The 16,635-nt window shown below is 39.8% G+C and overlaps 1 protein-coding gene across 1 annotated transcript in view; it reads left to right on the top strand.

The window, feature by feature from the left end:
* LOC118343420 (transmembrane channel-like protein 3) overlaps positions 1-16,635 on the top strand; it is a 38,743-nt gene that overhangs the window by 6,779 nt on the left and 15,329 nt on the right. The window contains 11 exon segments of the mRNA XM_035682221.1: positions 3,923-3,951; positions 4,166-4,295; positions 4,458-4,564; positions 7,305-7,403; positions 8,386-8,528; positions 9,937-10,084; positions 10,284-10,327; positions 10,905-11,052; positions 13,068-13,177; positions 13,290-13,368; positions 15,373-15,636. Of these exon segments, the coding sequence (XP_035538114.1) occupies positions 3,923-3,951; positions 4,166-4,295; positions 4,458-4,564; positions 7,305-7,403; positions 8,386-8,528; positions 9,937-10,084; positions 10,284-10,327; positions 10,905-11,052; positions 13,068-13,177; positions 13,290-13,368; positions 15,373-15,636 (1,301 nt within the window).

Raw genomic sequence — 16,635 nt, 5'->3', positions numbered from 1 at the left:
TTGAACTATATGTAGCAGCAAAAGCATGAGTGTTCCTATATTCAATTTCATTTTCCAATTCAATTCAATTCATTTTTATTTGTATAGCGCCAATTCATACCGAAGTTATCTCAGGACACTTTTCAATAGAGCAGGTCTAGCCGAACTCCTTTTTAACATTTACAGAGACCGCAACCGTACCACATTGAGCAAGCACAAGGAAAATGGCCTTTTACAAGAGACTAGGACAGACCCTTCGGCTCTAGGTGGGTGGTCATCTGACCAGTTGGGGTGAAGAGAGAGAGAGAGAGAGGAGAGAGAGGAGACAGACAGATGTACGCAGCAAAAACAGCAAGGCAACAACTACATTAAAGTATGACCGATGCGACATGAATAAAGACGATAGGATGAAGCAAGCAACGATGGGGGACAGCGAGCGCCGACAACAGTAGAACAGACGTTCATATAGATACTTAGATATAATAGATAAATAATACAGTGTTTTAGGCATGGTAGTCAGCAGGACCATGGCAGGAGGCTCACCAGGATCCATGGGAGAACCTGCAAGACGATAAAGACAAGAACTCCGGAAGAAGTGAAGTTAGTACGATGGCTTAATGAGCATGAATGAGTGCAGAAAAGAGGAGAGAGAGGAGAGAGGAGATCAGTGCACCAGAGATGCCCGTAGTCTAGGCCTAGGAGCATAACTAAGAGGATGGTCAGGACTCACCTGATCCAGGCGCTAACAATAAGCTTTTAACAAAGAGAAAGTCTTAACCTAACTTAAATGTGGAGAGGTGTCGCTCCAGACGCACAACTGGAAGCTGGTTCACAGGAGAGGAGCTGGTAACTGAAGGCCTGGCTCCTGTTCTAACGTTTTAGAGACTATAGGAACGCCAAGGTACCCAGCATTCAGATAGAAGGTAGTGGTTCTAAGATGTGGTAATAGGTAGCTATGAGCTCTTCAAGATATGAAGGGGCTGACAGCAAGAGCTTTTGTAGTGGGAGGAGATTTTAAATTCTATCTAAATTAAGGGAAGCCAGTTCAGAGAGCTAGAACAGGAAGATGTGACTCTTTTCTAGATCGCTGTCAGTACTCGTGGCACGTTTTTTGATTAATTGAGCGTCTTAATGGACTATTAGGGCAACTGATAATAAAGAGTGCATAATCAGCCTAAAGAGAACAAAATAACAATGGATTAGTTTGTCTGCATCTGTCTGTGACAGGATGTGTCTAATTTTCGTAATATTACTAAATGAAAAAAGAACAGTCCTGAGATCTGCTTTATAAGGGAGTTAATGAAAATCCTGATCAAAGATAACTCCAAGATTCCTGACAGTGGCACTAGAGGCCAAGGGTAAGCCACCTAAGTAGCTAGATCTTTAGACCAGAGGCAAGTGTTTGATTTTGTCTCTTTCTGGGATTACTGTAGAAGCATGTGGTATAACATGGCGGCTCCATGGAAGGTAACAAAAACAATTCTTGTTTTCAGGTTGATATACACTAAGAAAACATCCTATTGAATAATATATATAGGTTAAGATAGTGATATAGAAATATCATAACGTTACCCACTGAACTTATCAGTCTATAACCGTTTATTTTAGTCCTTATAAATGTTGTATTCCTCTAAAAATAAACTGGTTTACTGATGCACTTATGCTATGATTGCTTAATGTTTAATAGCAGCTAAAGTACCTTATACTTGTAACTACAAATAACCTTAATATAAAGGTTACTTAGGGATAATTGTATGCGTGTAATGGCACAGAGTAACAGGCCTTGGGAGGAAACACATTATTATTTGGGGTACACCGCCTATAGCATCTACTTATCCTCCTACCGAGCGAAGACTGCCGACACTCCTGACACCATCATCATTCATATTCACAATGTACAAGACGCCTCAGTATGAAAGGGCCCAAAAAAGTAATATTTACATAAATGATGCAGTGAGTAGTGAAGTGTAGTTTGCGGATGTGAGAAAATGTTCTCCCCACTGTGTGTGTTGTGTGTGTGTGTGTGTGTGTGTTCTCAGGCGGCCAGAGGATTGTTCTCAAAAAGTATGAGGCGACTGACAGAAAAGAGTAAGCTGCAGGAGTGATGTACCTAATGGTATTTGTAAGAATCCACCGGGCCTGAATGAAAACAACCAATCAGAGCCAAGAAAGATAGTTGATTGTTGATTCTCATTCACAGGGCGTCAAATACAGATGACATGTTCTACTGTCAGGATATAGTGAAAGTTTCAGCAAATATGACAAAAGGTAATTTTCATACCTACTGCAGCTTTATGGATGGACACAACATTCCGAAGTCTCAAGCAGGCATGTGGGTTTATTTATAATGTTGCAAAACAAGATCAGAACAGATCTTGTCCACAACATACAAAAAAAGAACTACGGTCATAAAAAGATGTCTGTTTCAGCAGATTCAGTAAAATATGTGCTCTATACTGTACAGCCACAGCTCCATTTATTCTGCCTAACTGTATGCTGAGAGGAGCTTCTTTGTGTTATTTCACTGCACTGCAGTAACGTGATGATCAGAGCCAGAACAATAAAACATGTTGGATTTTAACAACTTTTCTCCTCCTGTGGGCTGAACACACACATACTGTAGATATCTACTTTATCTGTCCCTCTGTACAATATGCACACATATACAGAGAGAAAGAGAGCTATGCAGCCATAGCACAGCAGCATGAGTGAATTTATAGCCTGTTGTTATAGCTCAGTTTAATTAAAATGTTCAGGCTGCTCAGGGCCCATTAGAATAAATTGACTTTTAGTGAGCAGTCTGATGATGAGTTATTAATTCTACAGTTTGGCTGCTAGTTAATTGAAAATCAGAATCAGCGATCCAGCTGACCTTATCTTGATTAATAATCATCGTCTCAGCTCTGATTTTATGTTTTATCACATCATAAGTCACAATGTTTCAGACCTCATGTGGACGTCATCGATATGTGCTACGAAATTACATTGTGAGTAATGCAGACTACACAAGACTCACAATTAGACAGCAATGTAATGGCATAAAGTTAAATCAGTGTCATTCGCTTGAAACAACTTGAATTTGATTTTAGCCAAACAAGACTAAACAAAATAACCAAAATGGACACTTGAATCATGTACAGTTTACATTTACTTGACAAAGACCTCCTCTTCTGTAGCAAATGATACCAGCATGATTTGTGACATCACAATAGTTAAGGAAGTCAGTCCTGGTCCAGGATGCAACTTTGTTAGTGTGATGTAGAAACTTTGAAGCCACCAGTGACATCCACTGAAATGGACTTTCACAGTGAACGTAGGAGCATCTTGCTGTCAGCAGGAAAACTTTAGAAGATTCTAGAAGTTTTAATGAGCTAGAAGGAGGAGATGACTTTTTAAGGGTTTTAATGTAGAAATGTACAACTTTTTGTACAAAAATGTGATTGTTAGATTAGAAAACACTAGGAGTGTAAACTAAAGATTTACCAAAACATATGGGAAAACCAGTTCACAGGAGGAATAAAATCGGCTACATCGATCTATATCCGAAAAAAGACCAGGGAACTGTCATATGAATCGTTTTACATGGTCATAGGCATTTCAGCAGGCACTGTCAAAGGATGTCACCCTGCTTATAGAGGTCTGGGAATGCTCATATGTGTCATTCTGGAGGGGGGTGTCAAATTATGTATTTTCTGGTTAAGTTTGAGGGACTTGTTACAAAGTTGCTATTAGATATGAGTCTCAAAATAGATATGCTCAATTCAACATTTGTACTGTGTTTTAGTTTTCTAGTTTTCTTATTGTTCAATCACCTAATCTAATTCTTCCTCTAAAGTAGCTGCTCAAACTTTTCCCCTTGGATGACCAAAACTAAAACTTAATGGTGGGCCACCGGCCAAACGCCAACACCTATTGTATTGTTAAAATGTAAATGGTACTATAGGATCCCAAGTTCCCTTAAAGGTCCAGGGTGTAGGATTAGTGGCATCTAGTGGTGTAGTTGCAGAGTGCAACTCCATTGCTTCACCCTCCCTAAAGGGGAAACTAAGGTGGCCGCAAAATGGATTTCTATAGTTATAAAACCAGCTCTCAGAGGTAGAGTTGACCTACACCACTGCTATAGTCAGATACATTATCAGTTAACACATTTTGATTTCCGCTCATTGTGGAGGTGTGTGTCTGTCAGAGGTTACAGTGAGTCAGAAGTTTCTCAGTGCTGTCTGTCTTCCTACAGCTGCTGAAGAAACTTTCCCGTGTGCTTTACAACATTGTGGTTCTGTTCATTCCCTGGGAAGTGAGGATCAAGAAAATCGAAAGTGAGTCGTCTGTTTTATCTACACAATGATTTAAAGTAATTCTATCAACGCCCAAAATGCTATCATTTATTTTATTTGTTAGACCTAAATACCTATAGTCTCACTGTGTGTGTGTGTGCAACTTGTCAGTCAGTCTCAGCTGATGTTTCCTGTCTCGTTGAGGTCACTTTGGGTCTGGTGTGGCATCCTACTTTATCTTCCTCCGCTGGTTATTTGGGATCAACATCGTCCTGACCATCATGACCGGAGCCTTCATCGTCCTACCAGAAGTCAGCAAGTCTCTGATATACTATACAAATGTTTATATACAGTACTGTCACACTGTATGTGGATCCTATGTGAATAGTTAACTGTGATTTTATGATTGGTGATTTCTTTCTTTTTGATTGGATTCTGCATTTCATGTACAGCAGTACAGCAACTGTATTCACAATTATATCAGATAAAGCTCTACAGAGTTGCCTGGATCCCAGCCTATAGCATCACAGGGGTTCCTAAATGTTTTCGTGTCATGGACCCCCACAACAGATGCACAGTAGACCACAGACCCCTAATTTGAGAAGATTTTGTCTTGTTTTATTTTTAGGTTTCAAATAATAAAGTCTTCATAGTCAATCGAAGTTCAAACTAGGATTTTTATCCATCACAATCAATAAAAACAGCCAACCCTATTTCATCCCTTGTTGTTCTAACTTCCAAATAATGTGAAAAGTTAAAATATTCTATTCCTCCTTTTGCTGGGGACCTCCTACAACCCACCTAAGGACCCTAATTGGTCACAGACCCCAGTTTGAAAAGTTCTGTGCTACAAGACTATTAGTAAAGATACATATATACACATATACACATATCTGAAATAAAATAAACTGAATACATATATAGGTTAAGAAAGAGAAAAACAATTAAAAGGCTTTCAAAGGGTTTCAGACAAACAACAAAATCCAAACATGTCAGCTGAGTTCTACTTTATTTTATTGAAAATACTCTGCATATGTACATCCAAAAACAAATTACTATCAAGTTTTTGGTTACTCGAGTGCAAACTCTCACACTCTCCACAAATGATCTTAAATGTAGAATTTTCTGATGGTAACTTGCTTCGTTATTAAGGTTGTATTGTGTATTTGAAGAACAAGTGTGTAGGATTTAGTGGCAACTCCCTAGCTTTCGGCCTCTTCTTCCAAGCGCAAAGGAGAAACTACGGTGGCTAAAACGCACAAAAAACACGAAAGGCCCTATCTACAGTCAATGTTTAGTTTGTCTGCTCTGGGCAGAAAGGCAACCACAGCATCTGTAGATAAAAGCAGCTCATTCTAAGTTAACAAAAACACAGTGATTCTTATATTCAGGTGATTATACACTAATGAAAACATACCTATGAATATCCTATCCTCCTAAATGGTACACACTTAACCTTTCATTCTTAGTTTCTTTAAATTCTTCACCTCTTGTGTTTTCTTCACAGGGGTGGTGCTTAAAGTGGGCAGAACTAACAGGAAGTCGTTAATTTAAACCTGAAATTGATATGAGTTAGCTATTTATTAGTAAACAATTTACGGAACAGCCTCAGAATTGAGCAATGTTTTTGATCACACGTTACAAGTGTAACAAAACTCTTTAATACTGGCACAGATCACAGGATCCTTTATAACCTGAGTTTGTAGCCGTTCTCCAGCAGCTCCGGCTCGACCAGTTAAAACACAAACCGCAGACGGGAACAAAGGACAGAGGAAAAAAATGCAGCTGGATTTATGTTTGTCACTGACATGCAGACACAAGCAATTTCCCCAGACATGACTTATCCTATCATCCCCATTGCCTGATCCTGTTCCTTTTACATCTCTCTCTCCCTCCATCGTGTGCTGGGACTAACCTACCACTGTCTCCTCTTACACAGCCCACCTACAGTATATCTCTGCTCAGTGACTAATATCATCCACCATCAAACATCATGGACGCTTTGTCAGATTGGATGTCTGCTCCTGTAAATTATGTGACTGAGGATGGAATGAAGGCTCTCCTCAGTTATTCCTCACTTTTTATTTCTTAAGTTTGCCTTTTTGGGAAACTCTAGATACATTTTGCTCCTTTATTTTCTTATAGCCTCCCAGGCATGCAAGTCAGAGGCAGTATTTCTACATCACTAGATTCTTTTCAGAATGATTATGTGTCATATATAAATCGTCAAATGTAGTAGTAGTTATTATATTGCACACACTGCAGCATGTATGTCCTGTGAAGAGGACATCTTGAGCATTCTAGTGATGTGACACACATCTTCTGTCTTTTCACTATGGCAGGAATTATAGAAATGGGAGATAAAAGATCAAATTTATAATTAATTCATTAATAAACAATTGATTTATAATTGTTCTTCATAAAGATGCTGTTTTTATTTATGACAGTCAGTAACTATATCACATTAAGGTTTTCTGTTAATTTTCAGCCTTTCAAAATACATATTTTAACCTATGTCCTTTGCAGGGGACAGTGGTTAGAAGTGGACTGTCTACACCATCCTGCATTTCTTTGGTGCTGACTGACACAAAAGACCACCAAGCCTCCTACAAAGGAGAGTTTGCAGTACTTTTTAGTACAAGCCAAGCTTGCTGTTTCCCCCGCCTCCAGTGTTTATGCAAACTAGGCTAACCACATCCAACTCTAGCTCTGTACTTCATACACAAACATGAGACTGATATCAACCCTCTCGTCTCACTCTCAGAAAGAAAGCCAAATGTTGACCCTTTCCTTTAATTGGCATGTAGCTAGTGTCCTTTCTAGTACCATAAATAATTGAAATGACCTGCAAAGGATTTTTGCTCCACTCTTGCCTGTTTGATGTATCAAGAAAGTTTTTTTCTCAAATAACAAACTCTGTTTGACAAGATACAAGTTTAAATCAAGCTAACTTCTGTGAACTCTGTGTGTTTCTCTCCCTGTATATAAACAGTATATAAAGGGTGTATCATTATGATAATGCATGAATTGGTCTGTGTTTTTGTGCACTAGCTGCTGGCCGGAGCTCCGTTTGGAACGACGAGGAGTAAAACTATCCCCAAGGAGCATCTGGCTTCAGCCCAGGACCTGGACACCATCTGGTCTCTCGGGGCAAGTCTCTCTTTGCTTTTACTGTTTTGTCAATAACACATTACTAACAGACACAATGGACCATTATTCAAACATTACTTTACTGCTTCCCTGACCTCTAATCCAGGGCACTATCACTCAGTTATTGTCTCTTACGCATGAAGAAAAATTAACTATGATCAAACATCACAAAACATTGTGAGTGAGCCAACTTTAAGTTTACATACAGCGTGTGAGGAACCAGGTAGCCTGTTAAAAGAGAGTCCCAACTTAATATGTTGGAGTGATACAGCAGGAAACACTCTTCTCCTATCATATTAACTGTTTAATGTCTTATTAAGACAAAACCTACCCTGAATATAGGATTTGTGTCTCTAAAATATTGACTATGCTATTTTTGCCATACAATTTTATCTTTCTGTATCTTCATCATCATGGATGCATCGTGCGTAAAGTTGAGCTATTATTGATGTACACTGATCAGCCATAACATTGTGAGCGCTGACAGGTGAAGTGAATAACACTGATTATCTGGTTATCATGGCACCTTTCAGTGGGTGTGATATATTAGGCAGCAAGTGAACATTTTGTCCTCAAAGTTCAAATTTCACAATAGTAAGTCAGTCAGATGCAGGTTAGAGGAGGTTTTAAGCGAAGAAACACATTTTGTATCCTTTTTAGATACAAGTCAGCAACGCTGGGCAGGCAACTCATTTTGAAGATGCTATGCTTCTGAAACACTCAATCACAGTGGCATTGGAGGATAGGTCAGGGAGTCCCCACAAACATTAGAATTCATCCTTGGCATACCTTTAATACATGAACCTCAAATGAATGGCAGGTGTAATAAGATCCATAACACAGATTTAGCAATCATGATGATATCTAATGACTCTCTGTTTGCTTTGCTGTGTGTGTATTAGACTGCGTAGCTGTTATACTGTAGATGCAGTTGGTTTTTGAATATGTGAACATGTCTTGTGTGTGTGTTTGATCTCCACAGGGCTACCTGCAGTACTCTGTGTTATTCTATGGTTATTATGGCAGGGTGAGGAAAATTGGCAGTGCAGGGTACCGGTTGCCCCTCGCCTACTTCCTGGTTGGGATGGCTGTCTTTGCCTACAGTTTCATCATTCTGTTAAGAAAGTAATCATTACGCTATTTACAACTCATACTGATGTGATAATGATTTGATGATGTAATCATGTGATGTAATGCCTGAAAATGAGTTGACCAGGTTTTCTGATCAGGCCCTTTTTAGATAATGACTAGGCCAACGGTTCTCTCAACATGTTTCCCAAATTTCCTTACACCCCTTAAAATCAAGCTTTGGCTCCGCCTTGTAGGTCAGGGTCCCTCCAAGGGGTCAGGCTGGGATCGACTGGACTAGAACATGTAGTGTGTCATGTCACAAACAACTTGTTGCTCATTTATCATCTGCTCACTACAGTGGCCCAGACGCGTCAAATAAAGTGAACAATGTCTATATTTTCATATTTATGTTCTCTGCTGTCTAATTGCACATTGTGATTCTCACAAATGAGCAAAGTTATTCATAGTGATAGTAATCATACTTAGCTAGCTAGCTAACGATTTGCTTCAAATGGGCAAGAACTTTCCTTTTAGGCAACAACAATCCACCGGCAATAATAGTTTGTCTTTTTAGTTCAGTCAATATCCGTTGTTATTCACCTCTGTTGTTATGTTGTGGCTTTTGAATTTGTGTTTTCTGGTAATGCGCTTGTGTTTTGCAAGGCAAAGCATTTTGGATATCATGTTCATTTGACACGTCTGGGCCACCGTAATCACAGCAGTGAAGTAAATCATCAACACAAATCTTTTGCTTGGAGTTCAACTTTAAGAACTTAGAGATGCAAATTTATGCTATTGACCAATGTTGCACCATCCACTTTTATATAAACCCGCTCTGCCAGAGTATGAGACAGGAGTTGATGGTACAAATATGTGTCTTTTTACAAACTGTGTCCACTTATTGTTCAGGTAGGCCAACAACAAAGGGTCTGGCACCACCCTGTAGCACCACCGCCTGCTGTTGTGACCACACCTTAATGGGGTAAAAACCCTCTAGTGTCTCCTAGAGACAGCAATGTTCATTAGACATCACAATACAAATGTAAGAGCCAAAATATATACGGGCATCATTACATTTAAGTAATATTAAAATGTTAAATGTATGGTTTTATCATTCTTCCCACATGAGTGAGGGAGTCCTGAGGGAGTCACCATAGGAAAGGTCATTTAAAGTCAATTGGGCATTCCAATGAATATGTTTTGTAAATTTCACAGCGATCCACCCATATATATTGACAATTTTTGTGTAGACCACAAATGGAAATATATCTTGATGGTGGTGTCAGAGGAGAGGAATCATTGATTCTGTAGGGATCATCCACAAACTACATGGAATCTGGCCAGTTTGTCTGAAGTGTTGGACTGATTACCTGAATAACATCACTATCCTAAAACTAAAATATTGCTATGTATTGCTATTGTATGGTTTGATAATGTGCTTTGAATGATAATACTCCTGCAGAATGGCCAAGAACTCTCGTCTGAGCCTGGCCAGTGCCTCTGATGAGAACTTCACCTTCTGCTGGAGGGTTTTCTGTGCCTGGGATTACCTGATAGGAAACCCAGAGGCTGCAGAGAGCAAAGGAGCTGCCATCGTCAACAACATCAGGGTCAGACACACACAGGACACACACACTGCAGTCTCAGTGGACTAGTTACACTTTATTCACTGTTCGAGTAAGGACATATATTTCCCCCTCTTGTATTTGTGCATTAATGTATCTCTTATACTTTTAATGTTCACATTAAACATTGTTACTGGCTGGGTTTTACCCTCGTGCACATAATACCAACTGTGTCTCTGCACAGGAAGCCATTGTGGAGGAGCAGGAAAAGAAGAAGGATACCAGTCTGTAGGAGTCCTTGTTATTCCTTTCTTGGTTTTGCACGCTTCCTGTGCATGTTCTTGATTAGTGTTCCTCCCGTTAGATCAGCTGAAACAACCACACAGAGACTCCATAAGCCTCTGCACTTGTTTCCTCTTTTGAATGATTTTCAAATCCAGCCCATTTATGTGAAATCTCTACAGGTTATAGACAGTGATGTGCACTCACCCTTCCATACGTTATAGAAACTGACAGTAAAATCACAAAAGTGACTAGAGTGACAGAGGATATTAGAATTAAATAAATGAGTGTACCTCCCTCCATATCTTAGCTATTCAGGGGCAGATGTAGATAAATATTCATGGGGTGTCCAGAGGGTGGCATGGAGACTTTAAGGGGTGGCAGAAATATATACTGATAAATGTTGGCTATATGAATAGCAGTTGCATCAGTAGCATTATCTTCCATTCCTGCCAATAGATCCTCCTAAATGTTACACACTGGACCTTTAAAACATTTTGAGGAATTATTGTGAACTTCCAGATTTTTGAATATGAGTTTGGTGCTCTCTAACTGGTCAGTGTATTTCTGTCTATTCGTACAGAGCTGTTCTGATCAGTCTGCGCATCTTGGCCAACATCCTGGTGCTGCTGTCTCTGGCTGGCAGCATCTACATCATCTACTTTGTGGTGGACCGCTCTCAGAAACTTGAGCAGGAGAAGCCGGAGCTAACGCTGTGGGAGAAGAATGAGGTAGCTGAGCAGAGCAGACATCATCAACATCATCATCATTAGTTTGATTAGATTATCTAACATACAATACAGTTGAAAGGAATCAATGAAAGTGGAGACCTGAGACTGATCCAGTGGAAGGCGACTGTTGAATGTCATCTGTCAGTGATAGCTCATCATTTCAAAGAGGCTGCTGTTCTATCTGCCTAATGGTCAGTTCAGGGCTCAGCTCTGGATCAATGTATTGTTTTCTGTATTGTAACCACAATGGAAAAATGATCCAATTCTGATGTCTAATTTAATCTTCAAATATTAAACACATCTTGTTTGTAAATGTAACTATACTTAGGTAATGTAAGTTCATATTTGAGTAGAGCTGCAACTAAGAAATATTTTAATTGCTGATTTATCAACTAAATATCTGTCTTTAGTGATGCTTAGTCTGAACAAATGTTCCAAAAACCCAAAGATATACATTTTTTTAATGATATGAAATCCTTACATTGTTAAAGCTATATGTGATTGCCACATAATAATGGATTTTATTGATGTGGTGATTTTTTATTGTGATGATTGCTAATACTATTGATACTGATAATCAGTTTCTTGGGATTCTTGTGTAAGTAAAACAAATTATTAAGAATAGAACTGACACAAATTCACTGCTTAGCAGGTAGCGGGAAGACGGATGGGTCCCAGCCAGCCCAGAATAACACAAGGCTACTTTTTTAAAATCAAATACGTGTATTAATCAGAACACTCATGTAACAATATCAATATCAGAGTTGTTTTTTAAACTAATGAATGATCAGCAGGGGGAGTCATGTACAAACAGCTGCTTGCAGGCAGCGCTCATGCAGAACTGGATACAGTGTTGGAGGTTGTGCTCCATTCATTGCTATAAAAGTTGCTCAGTGGCGGACGAAGTTTCGGTTTACTTCCGGTTTAGACTTCCCTTAACTTGAATGGAGATAAATGATTTAATTGTGTGGCTCTTCTAGACTTCCCAAATGTCATCGGACTGAATGGATCAAATTCTGAATGTTCTGAGCCATTTCACATATTTGTGATGATGAAAATGTATCCACCATTTTACAGCCACTTCTTTCACAATGTAAGCTTAGTGGAGAGAGTCTTTTTGGGCCAGTGTCAAGTGACGGACCCAATTGCCGTAATTACACAGTTGTGGCCACTATGTCAAATTGGCTTCAGAGCCCAGTGCTCTTCCTGAGGGCTTGGCAGCGCTCTCTCAAACAGCACTGTCCATGGTTCTGAAATGAAAGCTAAGCCATAGTCACATGTATCTCAGCAAATAATTTTGTTGTTTTTTCTATGTTTCTTCATAAAGATGAGCTAAGGCCCCCTTAAGACCCCTCATGTCTTGGCTCTGATTCGTGGTTTTCATTCTACTAGGAGGAGCCAGAGGAACTTTTTTCACAGATTGTCTGTGTCATGTACTACTGTCAGGATATAGTCAAAGTATAGTAAATATCTGTAACTATGACCAAATGTTTTTGTTTAATGAAAGTTGCCTACTGCAGCTTTAATGGAGAGAGTAACCAGCGTTTACTTACTACTAAGTTGATGGTACTGTATGAGCTGCTCTGGTATCAATTCGAGCGGCTGTGGCTCAGAGGCAGAGCGGGTCGTCCCCCAATCAGAAGGTTGTTGGTTTGATCCCCGGCTCCTCCTGCCACGTGTCGAAGTATCCTTGAGCAAGATACCCCAAATATGCATAGCGATCAGTGTGTTGAAATGCTGTATGCGATGAGTTAGTTTCTGTTTTGATGGACTTTGCATCACCTGTGTGAATGTGTGTGAAAGGGGGAAGGGCACGCTAGTGTAAAAGCGCTTTGGAGTGGTCGCGAAAGCACTTAGAAGGCGCTATACAAGTACAGGTCCATTTTTTACCAATTTACCATTTACCAAATGTGATTTTAATGATTTTTAGTTTAAATCTTTCTTCTTTCTCCAAAAGGAAGAATTTTGGAACACGCCCACCATGTTAGTGACTTTCCTGTCCTTCCTCTCTCCAGGTGAGTGTGGTGGTGTCTCTCATCACTATGATTGCTCCGTCTGCCTTTGAGCTGGTGGCTCAGCTCGAGATGTACCACCCACGAACCTCGCTGCGATTCCAGCTGGCCAGGTACTACATCAGTTCAACTCCCCCTGCCTAATGCAGCACTAATGACACACTGCATAATTCATCAGAGGTCGTACTGCACACTGATGTTGGTCATGTGTTTGTGTGTTTACAGAGTGCTTGTTTTATACCTGGGAAATCTCTACAGCCTCATTATTGCCCTCCTTGATAAGGTCAACAGTATGAGCTCAGCTGTGAGTAGAGAAACATGTTTTTTTGTTACCATTACCAGTTTAAAGAGTTAGATCATCCAAAATGTACACACATTTTCTCAGTTACTTCTGGTGCAGGTTATCCACACAGATAGTGGTAGATTCCCAGTGTTTTGAGATATCCGCCTTTAAAATTTGTACCAATAGTATTGTGGTGAGTGGAATTAGTGCCAAAAACTTGTATATGTAAATGTACAACTTTCTGCATGGCCTGATATCAGCAGTTGCAAGTAGAAAATGTATTTTTTATTATGCAATATGCAAGTGGTCTGTTGTTGCAAATAGTTATATAATAAGCTATTTCACCCAAACCCATGGCTACAGTCTAATCAGTGATAGTTACAACATTATTTAATAAAAGGAAAACTGCATGGTTTTTTATGCTAAATTAATATTTTATTGCATTCTATTAATACTTATTTGAGGTATAGTTATAAATTTAATTATTTACCTTTTTTTCTGAGACTGGCATGAGAACAGGATCAATGTCAATTTCAAGTTTATTGCAGAACTGGGTCCGGTTGTGTTAGCTTAGCTTAGCATAAAGACGTGAAACAGGGAGAAACAAAGTTTAAATACACCAACCAACATCGCTAAAACTTCTTCTATTTATACAATATCATAGTTAACATGAACAGAAATGTGAAAACAACATTGAGTAAAATGTAAAAAATGTCTTTGTTAGAATTTTTTGAGGTGGGGAGGCTCACTGGAGAGTCAATAGTGAACTTGAATGCTGGAACTATTTCTGTACAAACAGTAGAGCATCTCTCTGCCTAGTGTTTCTGTGTAGTATCTGCATCCAGCTGTTGTTCGGCAATAAATAATTCAAGCATGTTACTCCCCCTAAAACCACAAACAGGTGTATTCAGGTCCGTAGGTATTCAGGTCCGTAGGCTAAAGTTATGAGCCCTGCTATAGAAGACTATACAATATAGTATAGTATAGATCTATGCATTTTAAAAATAATAATAATCACTTAAGAGATAATGTCAGTGCCAACACATAGAGGATAAAAGGACAGTACTTCATAGCTCTTTTCTAGTCTTCCAACCACTCAAAGCACTACACACACTACACTACATGTCACATTCACACACTAACTCATTCAGAAATTTGGAGTTCAATTTCTTGCACAAAGACACTACGACATGCAGCAGGAGGAGCTGGGGACTGAACCTCCAACTCTCTGATTAGTGGATAACCCACTCTAACTCCACAGCCATAGCCACAGATGGAAATTTAGCAATAGCCTACAGCCCAGTGTAAGTACTAATGGATGGATGAATTAAAAACATACAAACACATAATATAAGAAATAAAATACTGTAAATGTAATTCTTGTATGCAATAAAATAAAAAGAAGAGATATTTCTCATTATTGATCAATTAAATTATGTATCACTGAAATGTTTTGGATGCAAGGGGTACGCTCTACCAGGTGAGCTACCATGCGCCCCTATAGGCTGAGTCCTTACAACAGCGGCCCAGGTTTGATTCTAACCTGTGGCTCTGTGCTGCATGTTGTCGCCCTCTCTCTCTCCCCCCTTTCTTGTCTTTCTTTACCTGTCCTATCAGAATAAAGGCATAAAAACACTCACACACAGCTATCTATCTGTGCCTCCTTTCCTGTCTGCAAAGATTCTGATATGAAGGCGCAGCATTATAGAGCAAAAGGAATCAGTAAATCAAATCCAAAATCTTTCATCATTCCAATGGGTGACGTCACAATAGGTACAAAAGGTAGGTAGGTAAACATAGACTGGAGTCAATGCAACTAGCTGTTTCCCCCTGCTTCCAGTCATGCTAAGCTAGGCTAACCATGCCCTAACTCAAGCTCTGCAACAAAATTAGGCAGTTTAACAATATGTAGAATTACTCCTTTTACATCTCAAAGTAGCTATTACATGATTAATATGAGTGTAGCATAGCACGTAGTTGATGATGGGTCTACTATACTACTATTCTACTATATTTGTCCTCCAGGTCCCAGTGAATCCTGGTAACTGGTCCGACTCCAGCTCCTTCCTGGCCACCATCTCTCAGCCGGAGGCAGACAGCCTCTCCACCCTGGTTTCTGACATCTCTGCCTCTGAGCATCGCAACAGCACCATAGCGACCATTGCCATGGTGCTGGACGTAACGAACAGCGGCCGGAGCAGCTCAGGCACCATCTCCAACCAGACAGCTCTGTTTGAGAAGAACACCCGTTCTCAGCAGGAACAATGCTGGGAGACCTACGTTGGACAGGTTCTCTCCTCTGATTGACCTGCACTTTATACTCACAATTTTGACTCACAAAAACAACCAATCAGAGCCAAGAAAAAATCTCAAAAGACTCAACAATCAACTGTCTTCAAGCTTCCAACCTAAAGTCTCTTTCGAAATTTCTTGGCTCTGATAGTTTTTTTTCAAATTCAGATAAAATATTAAAGCTGCAAGCAGCGTTGGTGGCCTCGCACTCCAACGCAACTCGGGTGTGTGCTGCGGTCGGCTACCGTGCCGTCGTAACACGTTGCGGACCACAACATTGAAAATTTCCAGTAATCAGACCAAAAGTCGCTAATGCAGCGCTTACTTCCTGTTGCCGGGTTAGGTGGCGCTATCCCACCTATATCTGAATATCGTCAATGTAGACGTGGTTCGGGGGAGACTGATTATCACGGGTGTGAAGTTTTCATTGACATTGGACCATGTACACGAAGTTGTGAGGACGTGCATGGTAGCGAAGTAATCAGTACATAAAGGTTATGCCAATCGGCGGAATTCGACCACGTCGTTCATGGGCACGCGGTTAAACTACAGTCCCATTGCACAACTTTTGATCACCAATGTTGTTTTAGATGGCGGTGATCGAAAATTTGAAGTCAATCTGATAAAATCTGTAGGAGGAGATTCCTTAAAAACAGAAGCCCATAAAAATGCCGGAAATGGCCCATTCCACAGTTTGAGATTCGAATTCAACCTGGCCAACTTTGACGGCAAACGAACACGGAACACGCCCTTCAATTTACATGCATCAAATAAAGCACAACTTTTAATCCAGCACCATATTTTGACTGATACTGACAAATTTGAGCAGATCATTATAAAACTCCCTAGGAGTGAGTCGTACAAATAAGAAGGCAAAAAATTCACTGAAAATGAACCCAAAAAAAGTCAAATGGCGCGATCACGCCACCGGACACGCCCTATAATGTATAGCACAAAATGTCACAAACCATTAATCAGCACCTTATTGACTGTACT

The sequence above is a fragment of the Morone saxatilis genome, unplaced genomic scaffold (genome assembly GCF_004916995.1).
Source record: "Morone saxatilis isolate NCDOM2014 unplaced genomic scaffold, NCSU_SB_2.0 Contig11, whole genome shotgun sequence".
In the NCBI taxonomy this organism is placed as follows: domain Eukaryota; kingdom Metazoa; phylum Chordata; class Actinopteri; family Moronidae; genus Morone; species Morone saxatilis.
Note: the sequence above shows the minus strand (reverse complement) of the source record. Positions and strands in the feature narration are given on the sequence as shown.